Consider the following 21,893-nt stretch of genomic DNA (forward strand, 5'->3'; position numbering starts at 1 on the left):
CCATTGTTGCTGCCCTGTGTCCCTTACACCGCTTCGTCCTAAACTGGAATGACAAGCATACTATTCAGGAGTGTGACGCCTGGTCTCATCTGGAGACCCCTTGCCTTCCCCTTGCCCCCCCCCCCCCCTGCCCCTGCCTGCCCTCAACGGCTCCCACGCGCATTTCAAGGCGACCCGAATGCGCATGTAGCCTTCCAGTGGGCCCTTTGACACGTACAACAGATACTCAATATGAATACGCCTACGTTCAAAGTGCGCAAGGCCTCCCCCAGGACGTCCTCACAGGCTCACGCCTTGACGAAAACCAAGCTTCAGTCAGAATCCCCGCATTGGCTGCCTCAGCATTACCCCTCAGCGTCCCAGCATGTGGGTTCAAGCGGTACCAACGCCTCCAGCAACCGCCTTGTGTCCACGATCCCAGCCGCTACCCGGCGCTTAACGTTAGAACCGGCTTGCCAAGACGCAACGGTACCCCAATCAGCCCATCACATCGCGGCATACAGCCTGCACCAGCGCCACCTGCTGACTGACGACGCGGAATGCTGTGGACGTCCGCAAGTTGTCATCCTCCACACGCATCATGAAGGCGCCCGCTCGCCGCCGGTCGGTTGAAGCCGTACCCTGGGGTGGTGTGGGGGCTTCCTCCCCAGCCGCTGCCGGCTCCTGCGCAGGGGCGGCCGCGATGACTTGGGCCGCTGGTGCCGGTGCGGTCTCGATGGAGGGCGGCGGCACCATGCGCGGCTCCTCCCCGGCTATTTGACGGAGGACGTTCCCGACGAAATCATTCAAACCGAACGCCTCCGTCGCGTCACCCAGCCTGCGGGATGGGAGCGGCACCGGCGCACGTTTGTTTGGGCGTCATTGGGTAGCCTGACTTCAATCGGCGCTAAACCAGCATGCATCCAGATCCCCTCCTGCCCCATGCAAGCGCGACTCGCCACAGCAGCCCAACGCATTCGGCCTCGCTTACCCAGCCCACGCCCAGCCCACGCGCTCCGCCGCCGCCGGGTACGGCACGTGCAGCTGTGCCAGTGTCATGTACGACAGGCTGATCCAGCTGCTCAGCAGCTTCTGTGTGATCTCGTGCGCGGGCGCTGGCGCCGGCAGGGGCTGGCATTCGCCGGCGCCCTCAGCGGAGGCGCTGTTGGCGGCGGGCTGTGAGGCCATGGGCAGCAGGCCGCCGCTCTGGGCGAACTCGGCCTCCTCCAGCTGCGAGAAGAGCTCGTCCGCCGCCAGGCCCTGCAGTTTGTGTGCGCGCGCAGATTCTTGATTTGAAAACTTGCAAGGGAAGGGTGGGTGTTGTCTTATCCACAAGAAATGCCGCCTACTCAGGTCTCGACCCTCGCACAGCGCTTCGGCGTGCCCAACCATGCGCGGCGCCGCAGCACCCGTGCACTGCCGTACTCCCACTGTCCCACAACGCACCCGGGCCCTGCTTCCACGCTCGCTGACGTCACACCTGGTCGTACGCGACACGTACAGCGTCCACAAATCGCTCCAAGCTCCACCTGCTTCCCAACACAGCGCCCGTGAAAGCCATCAGCAGCCGCACCGCCAGCCCGCGTGGCGGGCAGTCCCCGGCCCCAGCCCCTGCGCCCGCCTCGCCCACTGCAGCCGCGCCCTTGGTCCATGGCACGCCTGCTGCTTTGGGCGGCTGCGCCGGTGGGGAGTCGAGGTCGGCCGCGGTGCAGCTGGACACGAAGGCTGTGCTGTAGCCGCTGGGGCGCGTGATGGTGTCGGGCGCGCGCAGCGGCCGCTCGGTGTGGAGCCCCGACGCCGCCACCACCTCCACCGTCAGCAGCACCAGGCGGGTGTACTGCTGCATGAGGAACAGGAACGGCGACGTCGCCGCGCCCGAGGACTGCACAGGGGAGAAACAAGGTGTGAGGTAGGGTGGGCACCGGCTGCTTCGGCGGAAGGCAGTGTGGCAACATTGAGCGGCTCTCCTCAGAACACACGTTGCCGGGGCCCAGACCCGGGCCCATATGCCGTAGAGTGCCTAGCACCCACCCATGCACCCGCCCACCCACCCACGCAACCACCCAACCACCCAACCAACCGTCCACATGCACGCGCGCACGCACCTGCTGCACCAGCCCTTGCAGCCCCGCCACACGCGCCAGTGTCTGCCCCTCGTCGTACATGCCCAGTGTCTGCCGCACGTAGCCCAGCATGCCGCGCAGGTAGGTGCTGCTGGAGGCCATGCTGCCCAGGCCGCCCGCGCCCACGCCCAAACCCATGCCGCCGCCCGGCGCAGCGGCACCGGGCCCGGAGGTGGCGCCAAGGCCAGCGGCCGCGGCCCCCGGCGCCACGTCACGCCTGGCGTCGGCTGGCTCTTTGTCTCGCGGCACGCCCAAGTCCTAAAAGCATCAGCGATGTAGCAAAGTGGTTGCTTGCTTCAGTTCCTTATTGCAGTCCAGTTGTACACAGCAGTGCTTGTGGCCGGCAAGGCTGCGGTGCAACGCCCCACGATCAGGCACGGGCCACAGCCCACAGCGGTAACCCGCTGCCACCCACCTCCAGTGTGAGGAACACCAGCGCCACCCACGACACCAGCACGTCCTCCTCCTGCGGCGGACACCACCACAGCCCGCGGGCAGCCGGGCGGTCAGGAGCTCCTGCTGTTACCGTACGCAAGGCCGCTTTGCACCGCATGCACCGTGCACGTCCATCGGGCAACCTGGCGTATTGCCTGCCAGTTTGCCTGTTCTGATCCGACCGCTCCTCCCACCTGGGTCTGCAGCAGCGGCGGCAGGACCACCGCCTCCCCATTGGTGCCGTCGTCCGCCGCCGTGTCGCTCCCGCTGGGATCCGCGGCGGGCCGCACCGCCCAGCCGCCGCCCTGCGTCGCCGCCTTGATGGATAGCTGCGGCAACGAGAAACGATTGCATGGCTAATGATTAGCCGCGGCAGGGGCATATATGTGACCATTGCAGCATTCCCCCCTTATACTCCCCAGCTTTTCCCCCTCAGCTGCTGGTGCTGATGCTGCTGCACCCACCTGCAGTTCCTGAAAGCTGCGCCCCTCCCTGTACAGCTCCACAAGCACCTCCACCAGGCACTGCGCCGCAAACAGACTGCGGTTGCCGCACGCAAACCAAGCCAGCAGCATAGCCGTGCTCGGCTCCTCTACTCGTGGCTCCTCATTTACAGCCTGGCTGCCAGCGGCCGCAGCGCAGAGCGGCGCCAAGGGTCGGCGCTTTGGCATGGCTGCGTGAGCGCCGCGGGCAGGCAGGCCGCGGGCGGCGCTGCAGCAGCAGCCGGAGCAGGCTACGGACGCTGATGCAGGCGACGGTGTACATGCTGGCAGCAGACGGGGCATCATTCTGGCTGTAGATGTTGTCATGGCTGGAGCAGCGGCATGGCCAGCGCCGGGCGAGGCCTGCGGAGGTCGAGGGCCACAGGCGCAGGTGTTGCGGGGACCGCACAAACCCTCCGAGCAGACCCTGTGCACTCACCCTGGCCGTGGCTCCTCTAGCGTTCAGCATGCCTAACGACATTCAGAAGGACGGCAAAGCTTCTTTGTAGGCTTGCCGTTTGAAGCTGTGCAACTGTGTGCAGCTGAGACAAGTCTTCGGTTGCCGCTATGTGCTCGTTATTGAAATACTGTATATCGCTCAGTACAATTGCATCAAGCTATTGCGAAGAGTTTAGCAGCGACTGAGCACAGAGAACATCATCATTAATGCATGCATGCAGCCATGGACTCTGCATTTGCTATTTCCACTTATTTTATCGACTACAAACACATACCAAAAGCTGTAACTGCAGCTGGCTTGCCCTGTTTTAGGTTCTAGGAAACAAACAGCAATGCCTCGCTCGCTGTGACGGGCATCAGCAGCCGCTGGTCTATCAAATACTTACTTTCATAGTGTGCTAGACTAGCTCAGAAATCAGGTGGCATGTTGGCTGGGTAGGGGTCTCGCGCGCACGGGCGAATGGCGGAGAACTACGTCCGCGGCGCCCTGCTGGGACAGGGCACGTTCGCGGCCGTGTACAAGGGTTCGGACAAGCGGGTAGGTGTGACCATGAACGCTTGCGCTAGGAGATGGTGACCAGGCGCGAGCTTCGCTTGCTGTGTGCGCACGGGGGTGGGACCTGAGGAGTCCCTGCTGCAGGAGACACCGAACTACGTCGGGGCTTGGGGGAGCCGAGGCAGCCTCCGTCAGTTTCCCCCGACCGGATGTCACGCATTCATAGTGTTGAATTGTCAAGGGATGGGCGCACGACGGCTGTGGCGGCGTCCGCCCATGTGTCTTCTCAGGCTGCCAGCCTGACTCGATGCTCGTGGCCCACACAGACAGGGAAGCCGGTTGCTTTGAAGGAGATCTTCCCTGATGACAAGGGAGGTGCGGAGGGGAAAAAGGTGAGCGAGTCATACATACTCTGAGGATTCTGCCGCTGTCTCTGCATTAGCACCATGGCACCACCACACCATTCCTTTGCGGCGGCGCTGCCGCCGCATACCTGTTCAACCCGCCCACACACCGCCCCCCGCCACTCCGAAGCTCCCATCGTCATCCGCCAGTACTCCAGGCGTGACACAGCCTCGCCCACCCCACCGCACACAGGGCCTGGACCCAACCGCGCTGCGGGAGATCAAGCTGCTTCGCGAGTTGCAGCACGAACACATCATCCGGCTGATGGACGCCTACCCGAAAAAGAAGTCGGTAGTGCTGGTGAGGCGGGCTCAATCGACCAACGTCTTTACTGCTGTAGCCGTAGGCATCTGGTTACGAAGAGCGATGCAAGCTACCAGTGCGGTTAGCTTGCGATGCTCACCTCGCCTCGCCTACCCCTACAGGTTTTGGAGTACATGCACAGCGACCTGGAGGCGGTGATCAAGGACGGCAACCTGGTCCTGGCTGCGGCGGACGTCAAGAGCTACATGCAGCAGCTGCTCACGGCGCTGGAAACGTGCCACAGCAGGTGGGCTGCAGGACACAGGGGGGACAGGGATGGTGGGTGCAACAGCACCAGAGGGAGGGGGGGAAAGCGGGCGCTCAGGGGCAATCAAGGCCAGTGGCGGGGGCCGGGGAGGAACCGCAGACAGGTGGGTAGAGCGGGGAGTTGGCAGGTGAATCACGAGTTACTGGAGCTTGCCTTGCACGCTGCCGCCCCTTCAGATGGGTACTGCACCGTGACATCAAGCCCAACAACTGCCTCATAGCGCCGGACGGCAAGGTAGGGTGGCAGCGGCGGGAGGGGCGGGCTGCCGTGTTTTCATGCTGTGGGCCCGGGAGCGGGTGAGTGGTGCCGCCATCATACCGCACGCGCAGCAGTTGTCATTTGAGCGCGCGCTGACCTGCACGCACGGGTCCGCCCTGACGCCCACCATGCGGCCCCGCAGCTCAAGCTGGCGGACTTCGGCCTGTCACGTGTGTACGGCAGCCCTGATGGCCGTCTCACACACAAGGTAAGCCGCAGCAGCCGCTGCCGCTGCTGGTGCTGCCTTGCGAGTATGGTTGTAGCGGGTTCTTCGCTGGCATATGCCCGCTGATAGGAGGCGGGCAGTAAACCCCCGTAACTCTTGGGACCTACTGGGCTCAAGCACATAACCCCCACGACTTAGCGTTTGCCTGCGTGCCAGGGTGTGGCTGTCAATTTGTGCTGCTGAGGCCTGCCTGCGCCCGACCCTGCTGTGCAGGTGTTTGCGCCCTGGTACCGGGCTCCGGAGCTGTTTTTTGGGGCCAAGCAATACACGTCGGCTGTGGACGTGTGGGCGGCGGGCTGCATCATGGGCGAGCTGTTGCTACGCAGGTGCGGCGTGCGCGAGGGCCAGGGACGGCGGAAATCGCGCAGCCTCTGGGCAGGGGAGTCTGGGATGGACGCGTCGTCGTGGGCTGTGGGTACTCAGCGCATGCGCTGCGGCCATAGCGGGCCAATGAATGTCATGCGTAAGCGTCGACTCGAAGCACGTGCGCCAGCAGCACGCAAAGGTACTGGCCTTCAACAAAATGCTGTTGCCGTGGAGAGCGGCAAAACCGGTAGGGGAAGACCTGACCATGCACACCATGTCATTGGCCGTGGGGCGCCTTGTCCTTCAGGCCGCTGTTTGACGGCATGTCCGACATCGAGGTGCTCGCCAAGGTGTTTGCAGTATGCGGCACACCAGGCGTGGACGGCAACTGGCCGGCGGCGCGAGACCTGCCCTACTTCCTGCAGTTCACGGAGACCAAACCGCTGCCGCTGCGACAGGTCTTCCCAGCGGTAAGTGTGGAATGCGCAACCATGCCTATCTGTGGCGCTAGTTGATGCGTAGCAGTTGCGGTGGCGCTCCTCTCATGGCGACGGCCAGACACGCCCCTCGCATTCTATAAGCCCCACCCCTTCTTCCCCAACCCTTTCCACGGATCGCCACCCCTCCTGGCCATCAACAAAACACACACAGGCCTCGGGCGATGCGCTGGACCTGCTGGGGCGCATGCTGTGTCTGGACCCACAGCGGCGCATCACCGCCGCAGAGGCCCTGGCGCACCCCTACTTCGCAAACAACCCGCCGCCCACGCCCCCAGCGCTACTGCCGCGGCCGCTGAAGCGTGAGGACGCGCCTCTGGCCAGTGGCGTGGCACCCGGCGCGGCAAAAGGTGCGGCTGCCGCGGGCTGCTAGCGTCTTGCGCACTCGCTACGCTGGCGTCCAGCTCCTTGCGCAGAGCGGATGACAGCGTTCGCGCGAGGTTCTGGCTTACCCTGACTCCACACCCCTGTCAGCAGTCGCTCACTGGCGATGCCGGCACACCCCGCCGCCACTACGCAAATCGCCACCAACGAGAAGGTTCTTTATGTGACAATACTTGTGCCTGCTGCGCCGCAGGTCGCGAGCGCATGTCTCCCAGCGCCTCGCCCCGACCCAGCAAGGCACCGCGGCGTACGGGGCCAAGCGGTACAGCGACACCTCGGTGACGGAGCTGGAGGAGTGAAGGAGCCTGCACCCGCAGGTGGGGGTGGAGCAAGCGCTAGGAGGAGGGGTCATCCGTGTGCTGAAGAGACGCGATAAACGCAGAGTGCAGCAAGATGGAGCGGCTCCGTTAGGGGGCTGCATACAGAAGGGAGGAGGTTGGCGAACGTCGTAGCTACTAGTAGGACGCAGTGATGTGGCTGGGGCTGTGGCATGCGTGGACTGGGCCGGGAAACAGGGCCTGGCCGCGGAGGAGCACTGCAGGGTGTTTGTTTGCGTACGGATGCCAATGAGAGGTGGTTGCAGATGCAACCTCGACTCGGCATGCATGGAATCAATGAAGTGGCAGCGGCAATGCTATAGACAGGGGTGCATCGATGGCACTGTCAGCACAAGGAAAGGTTCCTTGGGTCAGCGCGGAATTGGCTGGTTGAAGGGAAGCATGAATAGAGCCAGGGGATAGGTGGGGAGCATCTAGAGTTTTAGGCAGGACTCAAAACCTGGAGGTCTTGTGCTTGACAGGTGGTACACACTCGAAATAGACGCATAAGTTTCCCGAGGTGCAGCAGGCAGGCAGGCCCTTGGTTGCTGTCATATGTGCTCAGGGGAACCGTCACAACGTCATGTTCGCTTGTGCGTGTTGCGTTCTTTCAAGCATATCAATAACCGTGTAGTTGAGGCTTGACCCTTACTATCATCTGTGTCATGAACTCATGGGCCGCCATGGGCGCATGGGCGGCCAGTTGATCGCTCCGCTGAAGGATGCGACATGCGATACGGTGCGCAACTTCTGCCAACCATTGCGCTGGTCGTGCACCAGAAACCGGGTGTATCGCTGCCGGCGTCGCGGCGCGTCTGCGCAGCATGTGTTGTGCGGGGCTGGGACGGGCCCCCATTTCATGCTGCTGGAGTACCATGTGTTAACTGGTACTGAGCTGCAGATGAGCCGTCGATGGCGGCCTTACGCAATAATCATTTAGCGTTTGTTGTGATGCTGGGGTCGAGCCCCCAAACGCCCGCTGCTATGGTCGCTGTCCTGGCGGGCTCCTTGGCGCGACTGTGGTCTTTAAGATGGGCCGATGGGAGATCGTTCACAGGCACCCCGAGAAGGATGGCGGCTAATGCGTGCTGGGCTTTCCCCAGCATGCCGCAATGCAGCGCCATGCGGGCGAGGGGCGTGTCGGTGGCTGGCTCCGTGGAGCGCATGTGGGGTAGATATGGCTGAGGGGATCGGCGACATGACTGGTCCAACTGCAGGCGCTGCACGAGAGTATCAGAATATGGGCAATTGGGCATGGCTGGTTCCCCCTGTTTGCGTGTGGTTGTGCTGCTTTTGCACCTGCCTCCTTGCCTGCCTCTCGGGATGTGGCCGCCGCTTCAGGGCGTGGTATCTGACGTGGTATGCATTGCGGCTCTTTCCGCGTGGGATGTCAGCGTATCGTCATGAATTGACGGGCGGGAGGTACATAGGCGTCCGCGAAGGTTACAGAAGTTAGCGCGTATGTGCTTGAAGGCTATTGATCGTGCTTGCAATCGCATGCCTCGGCATGTATCCGCGGGGTTGGGATCCGGTTCCCCTTGACGCAACCCTGCCTAGACGCTCCTGGACACTTATGGCCTTATGGGTGCTGTGCTGCAAGTTGATTGTTTGGGGTCTGGGAATACGCTGCACACTATGAATGCGACATTACAAGAAGGGGCAGTCCACACTGTGGGACTACGCCAACCTGCCCCTTGCCATGGCCCATGGGTGCCGCGCTGTGCTGATGAGCTGAATCCCGGAGGGTGCCTGATGTCGTACACTCCCCTCCGCCCTCATAATCCCGCCATCAGGAGGGTGGTGTGTTGCCGCGTTTGTGTGCTGTTGCTTACTGGCGCTGCTATCAGCCCAGCGAGTGCGCCACTGCAGGGGAGGCCCCGGCAGTCCGAGGAGAACAGTCCGAGGAGAGAAACGTGATTGGAGAGATGCATGGTGCAACAGCTATCATAATAAGCCAAATTTGTACGCAGGCAAGTCGTTCACGTATGGTGCACCGAGTCCGGGTGCCGAGTGGCGACTATGCACACGGGGTCTCGCTAACGCTATGATAAAGAGCGACCTATTATCCTTGCTCTTTGTTGAGGATATGAACGAATTCCAGTTGTTTGGCCACAGCCCGAGAAGAAGATAAACTGTGCCTGTGTTCGAGGCATAGGGCCGCGTGCAAACGTAAGTCGATTGAGATGCACTTAGGATCTACTTGGTGGCTAGTTCTCGCCCTGGCGAGCTCCCCGTGCAGCATCGCGCGAACCCAGCTCGTTTACACGCCAAGCCACTTCGTCGCGGCGCTGGCAGATGATACTGTCGACAAGGTGCGGCTTGAGACTTTGCAGCTGTTGTCCCAGGCTCTTCCCAGGCTCTTCCCAACCGTTCCGCGCCGAAACATGCTTATGGGACGACGAGCCAGGTCGCTGGCGCGCCATAAGTCCATAATGCATTGTCTCTCTGGGCGGCAAATCAAGAAGCTTAGTATGCTTGTCGCGTTGCGGCTCGTCACCTCGGGACCAGCGGGACTGCACGCCTTAGCCAAGTCCTCCCCCTCCCCCCCCCCAGGCAATGTTTCTATAGACGCTCCTTTTACCCCGGGTCTAGCTGGCGGGCTACCTCCATATAAAGCATGGCACCACTTGCCTCTGCTGATGGCCGGGGCCATGATGTACTGAAGAAGTCGTTGCGAAGTGTCACCTTGCAAGCGCCATAGTCATGCGTGTCCCAGCCACCACACTTCCGCCGGGTCCACGACTCCAGCCTTGTCCCACCCCGCAAGCAACGCACACCCCGAAACTCCCTTCCCAGCCACCATTCGTACTGACCATCTGCATAAACTGCCGTAACGCGTGTTTGGGTGTTCCCAATGATGCAGGTCCAGGTGGAAGTGCCGCTGGTGGCCCTGACGGAGGACGTCTTCCAGAGGTCGGGCGTGCGTGTGCCGGTCTACATCAACCGGACCGTAACCGTGGTGGGCAGCCCGCAGCTTCCAGAGTGGCCAATGCTGCAGTTCATGGCCTGGCACACGGTAGGTGCCTCTGTGCGCTCCATCCACAGCCGGGTTTCATACCATGCTCCATGACGAGTGCCCGTGTCAGCGGCAGGCGTAGGGCGGGGTCGGCTGGAACGGCTGGATAGCGCTTACAGCGTAGGAACAAGCTAACTGGGCAACCCATGCAATTGTGCGTATACCCTTCCCCTTGTGCTCTCCAAAAGCACTGAGCGTGCGCGGTTTTCGTCATAATACGCGTGCCTACTTCCGTGTGCTTTCCTGCTAGGCAGACTCGCACGCATACACAGGTACACGCATGCCGTACATACACAGACCCCCGTCTGCGTCACATGAACCTACCCTCCTACCAAACTGCTCCTGGGCTCTGCTCCTGCACCCACCTACAGGTCGAGCTGTGCGCAGGTGTTACACTGCTGTTCACCAATGTGATCATACAGTACAACGTGCTTGACAGCCCCGCGCGGGTGAGCAGCAGGAGCTGTGCCATGATACACGCCCCCTTCACGACAATCTGACCGTTCCATTGCATGCGCGTGGTGGGCCGTTGTCTCATCGTTGCGGTTCCGCTGTCTACCTTTGCTCATGTGTAGGCGAAACGGCCCCTCACATGCCGCCGCGTCCTTCATCCCGTCCTGTCGCAATGCATGCAGACGCCAAACCTGTACCTCTTCGCGCCCTCCAAGGCACCCAACCTGGGCCCAAACGGCACGCGAGTTGTTCTACAGGCCGCCGCACTAATACTACGTAAGTCTGGCAACCTAATTGCGGCTCGTGTCCAGCCGCGGTTTTTATCATGTGTCAAGTGGGCGTACGTACGCTTTTGCCCTGCTAAGTACATCCCATATTCACTCGAATACTTAAATGAACGATTGCTTGCAACTTTATTGGCCGTTTGCTTGCTTGCAGCGTCGTGTTTACCTGTGCGGCTGCGCAGTCAGGTGCGCGTGAGATAATATGCGGGCCTCATGAGCAGGGCTGGGGTAGCAAACGGTCAGACCCAGGGCGGCGGAAGGGGCCCAAGGAAGATAAGCTGGGGCAGGGAACAAGAACGGGTGTCAGCGTTCCCGCGGCTGGATGAAGGGTTATACCCGCCGTGCAGTGGCTTGGGAAGGGTTATATGGCGGCTCGATGGGCGGAGGATGCATCTGTGAACAATGCTGCAAATAAACATCCTCATTCACGGGGCTGGGCAAGGGCATGGGGCAAGGGCATTGCGCTGGGAGCAGGGGCTGAGACACTCGGCACGGAGGCTTTAGAGATAGGAAGCGAGCAACGCTGGCCAACTCGCACTTTGATCGCCTGCAATACCTCATTTCTCCAGGATGCCCTCTGTCGTACTGCGTGTGCAGAACTTGGTGCCAGTTGCAAGGCCCGTCTGGGAGGGACCCGGGCCGCAAACTGCACAGCTCTACCCCATGAAAACTTCATGTTCGAACTCGGTAAGCAGGATTGCACGCACAGATGTAGTGCCTGCCGCTGGACTGGCGCTCGTGATCGGTTTGCTCATTGGAACAAACCCGCACAAGCATGGTGACTTGCAGCGCTCTGCCGATTGTCCCCCGCCGCCTCCAGACTGACGCCCCTGTCTTAGAGCGATGTTGGCAGTCGGTGAGTGTTCTTGGGCTTAGTGCTTGGCATGTACGCATGCGTTTCCAGCAGTGTCTTTTGCGCTCGGCTATCATGCACCGTGTGGCGGGTGCATGGGATGCGGGCGGAAGGCATGTTAGGCAAGCGGTCCGTACTTGGCTAATATGTCCCAACAACCTCACAACCTCAACCACGACGTGTGCGTGCCTACCCTGTCATTATGTGCAGGGTATGTTACTGCAGCAAGGTGCGATGACAGGACGTACGGCATACACATTCTGTGACCAGTCTGTGCTTATGTCGGTTCAGGTCGCGTAAGGCACGTGCAATGGCTTGTGCCAGATAGTCTAGATAGGGAAAGCCTGGGAAAGCTTCAATTACATCTTGCTTCAATTACATCTTGCTATGTACCAGTGTGTGTGCCTGCTGACCTGTAATCGTCGCAACTGCTGTGGGCCACAGATTACGCCTACCCTGGAGCTGAAAGCGTAAGCGGGGTGTGGGGATAGATGGGGTAGCAATGCCTGACATGCGCCTAGCGGCCTAGTAACGCAACCAAGAAGGGTGCAGAACCAGCTTTGTGTGTGCAATATGTTCACAGGCTTTTGACGGCACGGTAGTGGCCAACAATGTCACACTGCGCTTTCTGGACGTCAGCATCCTGTGTCAGCAGGTGGACAGGGTATCCTTTGCCGGTGGCAGGCAGGCCGCTTTCGTGTGATACATTCCGGTGGCAAGCACTCGTGTCTAGCTGTGCATGGGCACAGTCAGCGCGTTTGCGCTGACTTCTTATTCTGGGTGCTGAGTGTGATGATATATTCTGCATGCAGGTAGTGACCGATGAGTGCTTAGTCAGCCTTGGACCATACGGTGAGTTCACAGCTTGACAGGGCGACCCATCGATCCTGCCGAGCACCGATGCCCCTTCGCATGCTGGGCCGTGTATGGCTTTCGCCAACGCGGCTTCGTCCATCGCACACAGCCTCCAACCCGCCTGCATACCTCCGCACTTTGGCCGGGCGCCCAGAACGCCAGGGGCGGGGCGCTCCGTCGCCTCTTAATGATCACTGCGCACACCGCCTTGCCTAACGTAGCTAGCTCCACGATGGCCTCTCATACGCTCATGTTTTCCGCGAACGCTCACTGTACAGGCTGCCTGGTGTACGTCAATCGGCTGATGTCTGCTCAGCCGCTGGTGCCGATCTCGGCGCAAATGCGGGCAATCATTGCACAGCAGCAGCAACAGGCTGAGTCCGGCAGCGTGCCCATGTATGCGTTAGCCGGCGGCGGCGTGCCAGCCTCCTCCACGGCTGAAGGAGGGAGCAGCAAGCCCGCGGTGCTTGCTGGCGCTGTCGTTGGAGGTGGGCACGTCCGCATGCCCGCGTGTTCACTCTAGCATCTGTTTCCACATCGCACCTCATGTGTGTGTACTGGGGTCGCGGCGGCTGCAGAAATCAGCCATTGGGGGCGCCACGGGGGGCGTGCCAGCGGCCATGGGGGCCATACGCACATTGCCTTATGCCACGTACACGTATGGGATGGAAGCGTATCACTACTGCTTTGCCCGCTCGACATCGGGTTTCACTCATGCCCTCGCTCTCCGCTGACAGGGGTTGCTGGGGCGGCGCTGCTGCTGGCGGCGGCGGCAACTGCGTTTCTATCGTATCGCCGCAGGAAAAGGCTTCGGCCGAACCAGCACCAACAAGGTCGGCTATTGAAGCGCGCAGGTTCCGCTGATGTGAGCGGGCATTGCGACAGCAAGCACCACCAGAAGGGATGCGGCAACGATCCGTCTGTAGTGGTGGTTCTTGATGGGCCCGATGCTAAAACTGATGACGGCTCCAGCAGTTACGCAGGTGAGCATTCTCCCAACACTCGATGCCCCAGGCCTGCGGCCTCGTGCAAATACAGGTTGCGGTGTGCAAGCATGCGGCCTATGTTGGCTTGCCTCGTTTGAACCGCGGCCCGCACCTATGATGATTCGTGTGCTCATACTGCTGGTGCATGCACTCGCAACATTTGCCATTCCTGGACGCAGACAGCACAAGCTCCGCCTCGACATCACCTGCGACGCCCCTGCCTGCCGCTGGTCGGCAGGGGTCTCCCGGGCCATCTGGGTCGCAGCCGCAGCAGCACGCGGATGCCGGCTGGCGACTGCCGGACTTGGTGGTCTCGAGCGCGCCGCTGAGGGCGGGGCTTGAAACCCAGTTTGTGGTGGTGTCACGGGGACACGCCGCAGACGCCCCTGCGGACATCACAGCCCAGAGTATGGCGCCAGGGTTGCCCCGCAGCTGCGCAGCGGGGTATGCGGATCAGGGCGCCGCGACTCCCGGCGAGGCACCACTAACCCGTTGCGCAAAGAGCTTCAGCCGAGCAGCAGCACTCGTGTGCGAGCCCCAGGAGCACCCCCAGCGCCGCGCTGAGGCAGCGCGTGCGGGGACTGAGGCGCTACGCGCGCCTGATGTGTTTTCCAGCACCGGCAGCAGTACCAGCACCGGAGCTTCGGCAGGCAAGGGCTCTGCAGTCCAGCCAGCGTCAGCACTCACCAGCACCTACGCGTCAGCACTGGCGGTCTTGTGGCTCGGCCGCACCAACATCGAAAGTCTGCTGACTGCATCGGGCGGTGCGGACCCATCCCCATGGCCAACTGAGGACGCAGCTACACCACCTGGCTTCGGCGATGCCGCTCGCAACACGGACGCAGTGGTTGAGCCGGCTGCGCAAGTGGCCGTGTCGGTAGCGAACGCGGCTGCAGAGGTTGCCTCCACAGGCACGCCCGCGGCCGCCGTGTCGCTGCTGCTGCCCCCTCTGACGCTGGGCGCGGAGCCGCCGGCGCCGCCGGTGGAGGTGGTGGAGCTGCTGCCGCACAAGCTGGGCAAGGGCAGCTTCGGCCGCGTGCTGGAGGGCCGGTATCGGGGGCAGCGGGTGGCTGTGAAGCAGGCCCTGGACCTGCATGACGGCCTCACACTGCCGGTAGCGTCCGTGGTGGCGTCTTTCCTGCAGGTGGGTGGGGGTTGCATGTTTTTAGGTGACATGGGAACCGCTCATGTGCTGACGCGCCCGCCACTCCTGTCCATCCACAGGAGGTCCAGGTCATGGGGCGCTGCACGCACCCCAACATCACCACGCTTCTGGCTGCGTGTCTGGCTCCACCCAAGCTGTGCCTGGTGATGGAGCTGATGGACACAAGCCTGGAGGCACTCATCTTCGGGGGGCCGCCGGGGCACCTGCTGCCGCTGCCAAAAGTGCTGCACATTGCCATACAGATGGCCCGCGGCCTCGAGGTGCGTGGCTCGTTTTGTAGGTTGCCCTGCCACGCGATATGGCAGCCCGGGTGTGTTATGTCTGTAATAGCTAACTAGGCAGGCCCAAGACTAACTCAACTTTGGTCCTGCGCCGCATCCCTCCTCGGCTGTGTTTCGCAGTACCTGCACCCCACCGTGATCCACCGCGACCTCAAGCCTTCGAATGTGCTCATCAGCAACCCTGGCGGCGAGCACCCTATCGTAAAGCTCACGGTACGTGTATGGCGCACACGCCTGCGTGGGCATGGTCCTGGTGGAGGGAAGCGTCTACACGCGCTTGTGGCGGGGACCGGCTGGAACATGAAAGGAGGCTGAACGCGAGCAAGCGACCTGCCCACGCCGTACGGCATGTGTGCGCACAGGACTTTGGGCTGTCGAAGATCTCTGAGATGACACTGGAAACGGCCCACCCAGAGGCGGGCACACCGGCGTACCTGGCACCGGGTAAGGCGCTCCTCGTGTGCTGTTGCCAGCTGCCCGCTGCAGCTGCCAGCAGCCAGAAGTGGTTGAACACAAGGGAAACTTTGTCTGCGGGCCCTTACTGACTGCCGTTGCCTGTGTGGCTTCGCTGCAGAGTGCTTTGACATCACCAACAACAAGTTGACGCACCAAGTGGTGAGTGCGCCCAACCTGCCCAATGCCCACGCAAGCAAATTGAAGACTGCCTGTTATGTACCGCGTGCTGCACCGGGGCTGCATCACTTCGACCGCACCCACCAACACCAAAGCAAAGCCCAAGTGCGATGTTCTTCACATGACGGACATGTGGTCATCCAATACGCGTTGCGCACCCCCTCGCCGTCCTCCACAGGACATGTACGCGTTTGCCGTGTGCATCTGGGCGATGCTCACGGGGGAAATCCCATGGAAGAATCACAACGTGGTGTCTGTAGCCTACAACGTGCACATGGGCAGGCGGCCGCCGTTGGACTTGACAGATGACGTCCGCTGCCCGCGCAAGCTGCGCAAGCTGATCGAGCAGTGCTGGGATGCAGAGCCGCGCCGCCGTCCTGCGGTGAGCGGCGCGGGTGCAGGGAACGTTGGGGCGCATTGTGTGTTCTCAGGCATCCGACCATGTGTGTACTGCAACAACAATGCTGGAGGCGGTCCATGAGACCATGGCCGTAGCACCAGCAAGTCTTTACGTCGTGGATGCTTGTGCATGACTGACATGGTCGTACTCGTGGGCCACCGCACGCAGGCGGCTGAGGCTGTGAAGGAGCTGCTGGTCGTGCGGGAGCAGCTGCTGCTGATGCCGTCTGGGAAGTAAGGAACGTCACACGTTGACGTAGCCTGGAGGCTTGTGGCGCCGCTGGCCTTCGCTGGCATGCCAGTGTCAGTCGGCAACATGCCAGAATTTCAGGGACGCGCTGCTCACGATGGGAACCAGGGGGGGCGAGCCTGGCCAGGCTGCGGGTGACATGTGGAGTACCCGCGCTTGCGCTGGCGGGTGTTGAATTAGGTGTTGGAGCCTTGGGGGCCGCCGGGCCGGTAACGGAGTTGGATGTGAGTATGCTACGGCTTAGCAAGGCATTACATGAGGATGTACAAAGGTTTGGATCCGTGCGGCCCCATCGCCTCCTTATGATAAATTTATGGCGGCGTGTTGAGAATCATGCCATGGACTGTATCAAGCAGGCACATGGTCAAACTGGCACGCATGCCATTTTATTGTTGCTGCAGTGCATGTTCAGCATGGTTGCATACTGCTGCCACAGAGCATGTGCATTTGCAGATCATGCTGCTCAACAGAACCAATATGCTGCCACAGAGTATGTGCATTTGCAGTTAATGCTATTCAACAGAGTCTTGCTTGAGCACGAGAACCATAAAACTACAACATTTGCTGCAGCATCCTGTGTTTACCCCGGCGGCTGCCCGTGCTGGCTGCACTTGCTGAGGGATGCATGGCTTTAATGACTTCTGGCACGCATCAGGGCCTGTCGACGGAGGGGAGCGATTGCCCTGCTCAACCCATTTAAGTTTGCTTATGTTGTATTTAAATTAATAATTGAGCCCCGCATCCTGACACGGGGCAGGGTGCCTGGGCAACAGGTGCAGCAGGATAGGGATCGGTGTGCGCAGTGGGCTCGTAATTCTCTTGTTCACGCTGGTGCTCGTCGTAGAGTGCAGGCAGGGCACCGCGCGTGCGGCTGCGGTGTTGTAGCTGATGCGTGACATCAGATGCAGTGCGCCCTGTAGGGCGGCTTAAGCGCCGGTTGTCTGCTCTGGTGCCTCTGCCTGGCTGCTGCATGCCGTAGATTGCGGAGAGGTGCCGATATGGGTTGTGCGTGGGAGCCAACTGACGTGGGCGTGTTCCTGAGAGGAGGGTCAAGGGAAAGAGGAGACGGAGGGCGGGTCCAGGAGCAGAGGCACGCTGTTGGCAGGCAAGATACAGGAATCTCTTGTTGCAATGAGCGTGGACGACACCTGGAACTGATACCGTACTGGCCCTGGTTTCACACTTCACCCTAGCTGTGGGTGCGAGTGACCGACAACAGGCAGCCGGGCAGCCGAGGCTTGATGCCACTGGCCCGTGAGTCCCTGCATGGTTGCTTTGCCATTGTGGGGCCCAGTCAGTGCAGGTTGCAGGGCAGGATCCACGTACTGAAGGCAGGGCTTGAGGGCTGACTGGGCTGGCAGGGAATCCAAGCAAGTGTGGCGTGGTTTGAAGCAACGAAGTGCTCTGACACCCATCTTGGATGGCATGTTTTGAGAGGTTGCGGGCCATGCCCTGGGGCGCAGACAGGATGTCATCCTCCTGAACACCTCGCCTGGTCCAACACACTGACCCGTGCCACTGTTAAAATGCCTGTAGCATGGTAGCACAGTTCTTCGTCCCGTATCTGCGTCTGCTACGTTCAGCATTGAGACGTGTCGAGTTCCAAGTTAGGCTTGAATTCAGATTTTGGACTGTGTCAAAAATCGGGTTTGGGGGCGCCAATGGGGCTGCCGAGTTCGGCCCATGCGCATGGGTGGGAGCATGGTCGAGGTGTGGATAGAGTAAGGGATGTTGAACCAATTTCCAGGTTGTTTCTTATCTACGGTCTTACTAGCTCTTTACACGGCGAGCCGAGACAGGTTCAGGCCGGCCACGCGTTGGGCCAGTGTGCCGGCGGAGTAGAATCGAGTTTGACGTCTTGCGTAGTTTTACTTCCTTCGTGGGTAGCGATTCAGGCTAGGGGGGCGGTAGGCGCGGCGCTGGCCCGTCTTTCGCAATGTGGCCTCCGGCTCCGGTGACCTCGAGGCTAAGCGAGCATGGCTTCAAACGTGTCTTGGGATGACACCCGAGCGCACGCAGTCACAGCGGCTCATTGTTGCTAACGGGATGCCCGCCTCCATCTCAGGTCTATACCACCGGCGGGCTCGTCGTCGGCAGCCCGACAGGCTCAGGACGCCGACAAGGCCACTCGTGCAGACGCTTTGGCTGACTTCCACGCGGCAGCAGAGCAGTCGACTTCAAAGAGGAGGCTAAATGCGACACCCTGGAGCAGCTGGATAAATCTGGGCGAGCTGTAGATACAGCAGGCCGGCAGCACGGCGGAGATGGCGGGCATGCACACGGGGGCAAGCCGTGCGAGGGCCAGGGGGGCGCGGGGGCCGCCGGGGCCAGCCCGCCAGGCGCGCTGGGAGTGACCGGGGCGGGAGGGACGACGGGTTCGGGAAGACCGACGGCCACTCTGCAGCAGCACCACCACCACCACCAGCACCACCACCACCACCACCACCACCACCACCACCACCAGCAGCAGCAGCAGCAGCAGCAGCAGCAGCAGCACCACCACCACCACCACCACCACCACCACCAGCAGCACCAACAGCAGCAGCAGCAGCAGACTCAGCTGCAAGTGACCGGGGCACCAACTGCTGGCGTTGGTGCCAGCCGCCTCCACGGGGATGGGGCTGGCCGCCGGACTGCGGCCGGCCGCCGGTGCGCTGGCGGCGGCGCAGTTGCCGAAAGCCTCTGGCCAAGCCTACCCGTGCTTCAGGGCGTGGACCATTCCGGGCCGCCGGGCGTCAAGCGGCCTAACCTTCACTCAGTGCCCGGTCCTGGACCCGCGCCGCACAACCCGCAGCTCTACGGCATCGTCATCACAAAGATCCGGCAGGGCGCCGCCGCCGGGGCCCACCGGCGCTAGCTACCATCGGCTTCCGTAGAGGGCTTGCCCGGCCCAGCCCCATGTGGGCCTGCCCGTTCGTCTCCCGGGCCTGCGGCAGAGCCGGCTCCTATGGAAGGCTTGCTGGTGAGCTGGCGGCGCGTTGTTGTTGCCTTGCTAGTCGGTGTGGGGAAAGCAGGGGCACAACCGTAGTGGCAAGTCCCAGCGCGGGTACCTCTTAGATCCTTCCTCAGGGTTACAGAGGCGCTGATGCACGTTACGGTCCCCTGCCGCCGGGGTATCGGGGCGTTTGGGCGGTCACGTAACGAGCCCCCTTCCTCGGGGCCCCCTGCGGTGGGCAGAGGCGTGGGCTGCCACGGTTGATGTGTATTAGAGGAGGGGCGTGAATGGGGCGGATCACAGGCGGAGAGTAACGGAGTTGGACGGGGTTCGACCGGGGAGAGTAGGGGAGAGTAACGGAGAGTAACGGAGAGGAACGGAGAGTAACGGAGTTGAAGAAGGTGGCGTCGGGGTAGGACTAAGGGCACCCTCCTCGGGTAGAGGCGCTGATGCACGTTACGGTCCGCTGATGCACGTTACGGTCCCCTGCCGCCGGGGTCATTGGGGCGCTTGGCCGGCGTTAGGGCCCCCCTCCTCGGGGAGACAGAGGCGCTGATGCACGTTACGGTCCCCGCCCCAAGGGGGTGTGGTGTTTACGGGCTGCCGCCTAGTGCCTACTCCTTCCCACAGGTTCTGCCATCAATCCATCGGCGTTCTGGACCCGTCGGCAAGGCGCTACATGGCCTTCCGGCACCCCGGCACAAACGCCATTCAGCGTTGGGTGGCGCCAGCCAGAGCCCCGCCATCCCGCGCCCCCTCCTGTCATGCTCGGCTTCGGCCACTCCGTCGCCTCAGCTCCCACCTCTCGTTCGCCTAACCGAGGCGGCCGTCGCTGACTTGCAGTTCTGGCTGGGGCTGCTTGACTGCGACTGCGCATCGCGGTAGACCTCAACATGGTGTTGGGGGTTTTGAGGACCCCGACGGGGCGGTGGTCTACATCGATGCAAGCGCAGGGCTGGCAGGCGGCGCCCTTGACCTATAGTGCGGCGGCCGCCCGTACTGGCGGCGGCGGCGTACCCCGGCGGCGTGTTCGTGTGCCGGCGCTGCCTGCTGGCGGATGCGGCGCTGGAGGAGCTGGCGGGAAGGGCTGTGGCGGCGGTGGCGGAGTCGTCCGCAGAGACGTACCAGTCGCACCGCCGCCGCGTAGTGCAGTACGCGGAGTCGGTACTGCGTATTCAGCACACGCAGTCTCCCGCGCGGCCCGGGCACGGACCTTAACCGCGCACACGTCTGCATGTTCCTGGCCTGGGCGGTGCAGAGGTACGCTGTCAGCACCACCGACGGCACACTTTCGGCCCTGTCGGACTGGCAACGGGCCCGGGGCGTCCCAGCGGCAGCAGCCATCCGCCGAGACCCGATGGTGCGGCGCCTCGGGGTGCAGATTCAGCGGGAGGCCGCGGGCTCGGTGGCGGCCCAGCCCCAGATGAAAGCCCCCGTTCCCGATCGGGCTGCTGGTATGGCTCGTGGCTTGGCTGGGCACCACCAACGTCTCTTGCTGTAGCGCAGCAAGCTGGCCGGGCGGCAGCTGCAGGACGTGTGGTACCAGGCGGACCAGAAAGGGGGCGGAGCCACACTGGAGGCGGTGCGGCGTTTTGTGACGGTGCGGCGTTTTGTGACGGTGCGGCGTTTTGTGCAGCCGGGGGCGGGGGCGCGCATGCGGATTGTGGGCCGGATGTGACCGGCCAACTGAGGGTGGGGGGAGTGGCCTCCGCATGCGCCGAGAAGGGGTGCGGAACGGGCGAGCTCGCCGGCCGCGGCCGGCGGGGCAGCACGGTTCTTCCCCCACCCTGATGTTGGCGTCTCCCCCGGGGGCAATACAGTTGTGCCTCTTTAATGTTTGGAAAGGAGGTGTAGGTAGGGAGGTTGTGACACACGGGTGGCGGATGTGGGACATGCACGATCGGAGACAGAGACGGGAGAGACACGCCGGGTTGGGGGCTGAGACGGACTTTATATTGCAGTTGTGCGTATTTCCCAACGCTTCTGGTCTCGGAATCAATAAGGCCGGAGAGTGCAGCCCATTGCGAAGCAAAATTCAGATTTTGGACTGTGTCAAAAATCGGGTTTGGGGGCGCCAATGGGGCTGCCGAGTTCGGCCCATGCGCATGGGTGGGAGCATGGTCGAGGTGTGGATAGAGTAAGGGATGTTGAACCAATTTCCAGGTTGTTTCTTATCTACGGTCTTACTAGCTCTTTACACGGCGAGCCGAGACAGGTTCAGGCCGGCCACGCGTTGGGCCAGTGTGCCGGCGGAGTAGAATCGAGTTTGACGTCTTGCGTAGTTTTACTTCCTTCGTGGGTAGCGATTCAGGCTAGGGGGGCGGTAGGCGCGGCGCTGGCCCGTCTTTCGCTTCCCACCCGCCCACCCTGCGATAGCCGGGCGTAGACTCGGGTAGGACTGGTGCTGCACCGGGGGGGAGTGGCCTCCGCATGCGCCGAGAAGGGGTGCGGAACGGGCGAGCTCGCCGGCCGCGGCCGGCGGGGCAGCACGGTTCTTCCCCCACCCTGATGTTGGCGTCTCCCCCGGGGGCAATACAGTTGTGCCTCTTTAATGTTTGGAAAGGAGGTGTAGGTAGGGAGGTTGTGACACACGGGTGGCGGATGTGGGACATGCACGATCGGAGACAGAGACGGGAGAGACACGCCGGGTTGGGGGCTGAGACGGACTTTATATTGCAGTTGTGCGTATTTCCCAACGCTTCTGGTCTCGGAATCAATAAGGCCGGAGAGTGCAGCCCATTGCGAAGCAAAATTCAAGGTTTTTCTGCGGAATCGAGCCCCATGGTTCGCCAGTTTCGGCATGGTAATAGAACCGGCTTGATAGCCTGAGTTGCCTGCACACAGA

At 62.0% G+C, this 21,893-nt stretch overlaps 4 protein-coding genes across 4 annotated transcripts; 3 read left to right on the forward strand and 1 right to left on the reverse strand.

The window, feature by feature from the left end:
* Positions 1-11: 11 nt before the first annotated feature.
* Positions 12-3,631, reverse strand: CHLRE_09g388050v5 (uncharacterized protein). The gene is made up of 8 exons (XM_043065455.1): positions 3,459-3,631; positions 3,002-3,382; positions 2,732-2,866; positions 2,518-2,568; positions 2,085-2,360; positions 1,460-1,861; positions 971-1,239; positions 12-817 (listed from the first exon to the last, which is right to left on the reverse strand). Exons 1-8 carry the CDS (start codon positions 3,486-3,488, stop codon positions 478-480), a joined length of 1,884 nt encoding a protein of 627 aa, XP_042921046.1. The 5' UTR covers positions 3,489-3,631; the 3' UTR covers positions 12-477.
* Positions 3,632-3,742: 111 nt separating this feature from the next.
* CHLRE_09g388000v5 (uncharacterized protein) lies at positions 3,743-8,703 on the forward strand. The gene is made up of 10 exons (XM_001694485.2): positions 3,743-4,016; positions 4,301-4,366; positions 4,572-4,679; positions 4,805-4,929; positions 5,127-5,184; positions 5,351-5,416; positions 5,648-5,760; positions 6,048-6,210; positions 6,392-6,587; positions 6,815-8,703. The coding sequence occupies exons 1-10, from the start codon at positions 3,939-3,941 to the stop codon at positions 6,901-6,903; spliced, it is 1,062 nt and encodes a 353-aa protein (XP_001694537.1). The 5' UTR covers positions 3,743-3,938; the 3' UTR covers positions 6,904-8,703.
* A 218-nt stretch (positions 8,704-8,921) lies between these two features.
* Positions 8,922-18,563, forward strand: CHLRE_09g387950v5 (uncharacterized protein). Its single transcript, XM_043065450.1, has 20 exons — positions 8,922-9,250; positions 9,802-9,954; positions 10,326-10,403; positions 10,590-10,683; positions 10,846-10,877; positions 11,289-11,378; positions 11,512-11,547; positions 11,755-11,773; positions 11,989-12,014; positions 12,128-12,199; positions 12,357-12,396; positions 12,678-12,887; positions 13,137-13,382; positions 13,565-14,529; positions 14,610-14,810; positions 14,952-15,044; positions 15,194-15,275; positions 15,406-15,446; positions 15,643-15,846; positions 16,033-18,563. The coding sequence occupies exons 1-20, from the start codon at positions 9,122-9,124 to the stop codon at positions 16,099-16,101; spliced, it is 2,880 nt and encodes a 959-aa protein (XP_042921047.1). The 5' UTR covers positions 8,922-9,121; the 3' UTR covers positions 16,102-18,563.
* Positions 18,564-19,031: 468 nt separating this feature from the next.
* CHLRE_09g387951v5 (uncharacterized protein) lies at positions 19,032-21,883 on the forward strand. The gene is made up of 4 exons (XM_043065451.1): positions 19,032-19,075; positions 19,679-19,842; positions 20,307-20,408; positions 20,550-21,883. The coding sequence occupies exons 2-4, from the start codon at positions 19,813-19,815 to the stop codon at positions 20,724-20,726; spliced, it is 309 nt and encodes a 102-aa protein (XP_042921048.1). The 5' UTR covers positions 19,032-19,075; positions 19,679-19,812; the 3' UTR covers positions 20,727-21,883.
* Positions 21,884-21,893: the final 10 nt, after the last annotated feature.

This window comes from Chlamydomonas reinhardtii, chromosome 9 (genome assembly GCF_000002595.2).
Source record: "Chlamydomonas reinhardtii strain CC-503 cw92 mt+ chromosome 9, whole genome shotgun sequence".
Classification (NCBI taxonomy): domain Eukaryota; kingdom Viridiplantae; phylum Chlorophyta; class Chlorophyceae; order Chlamydomonadales; family Chlamydomonadaceae; genus Chlamydomonas; species Chlamydomonas reinhardtii.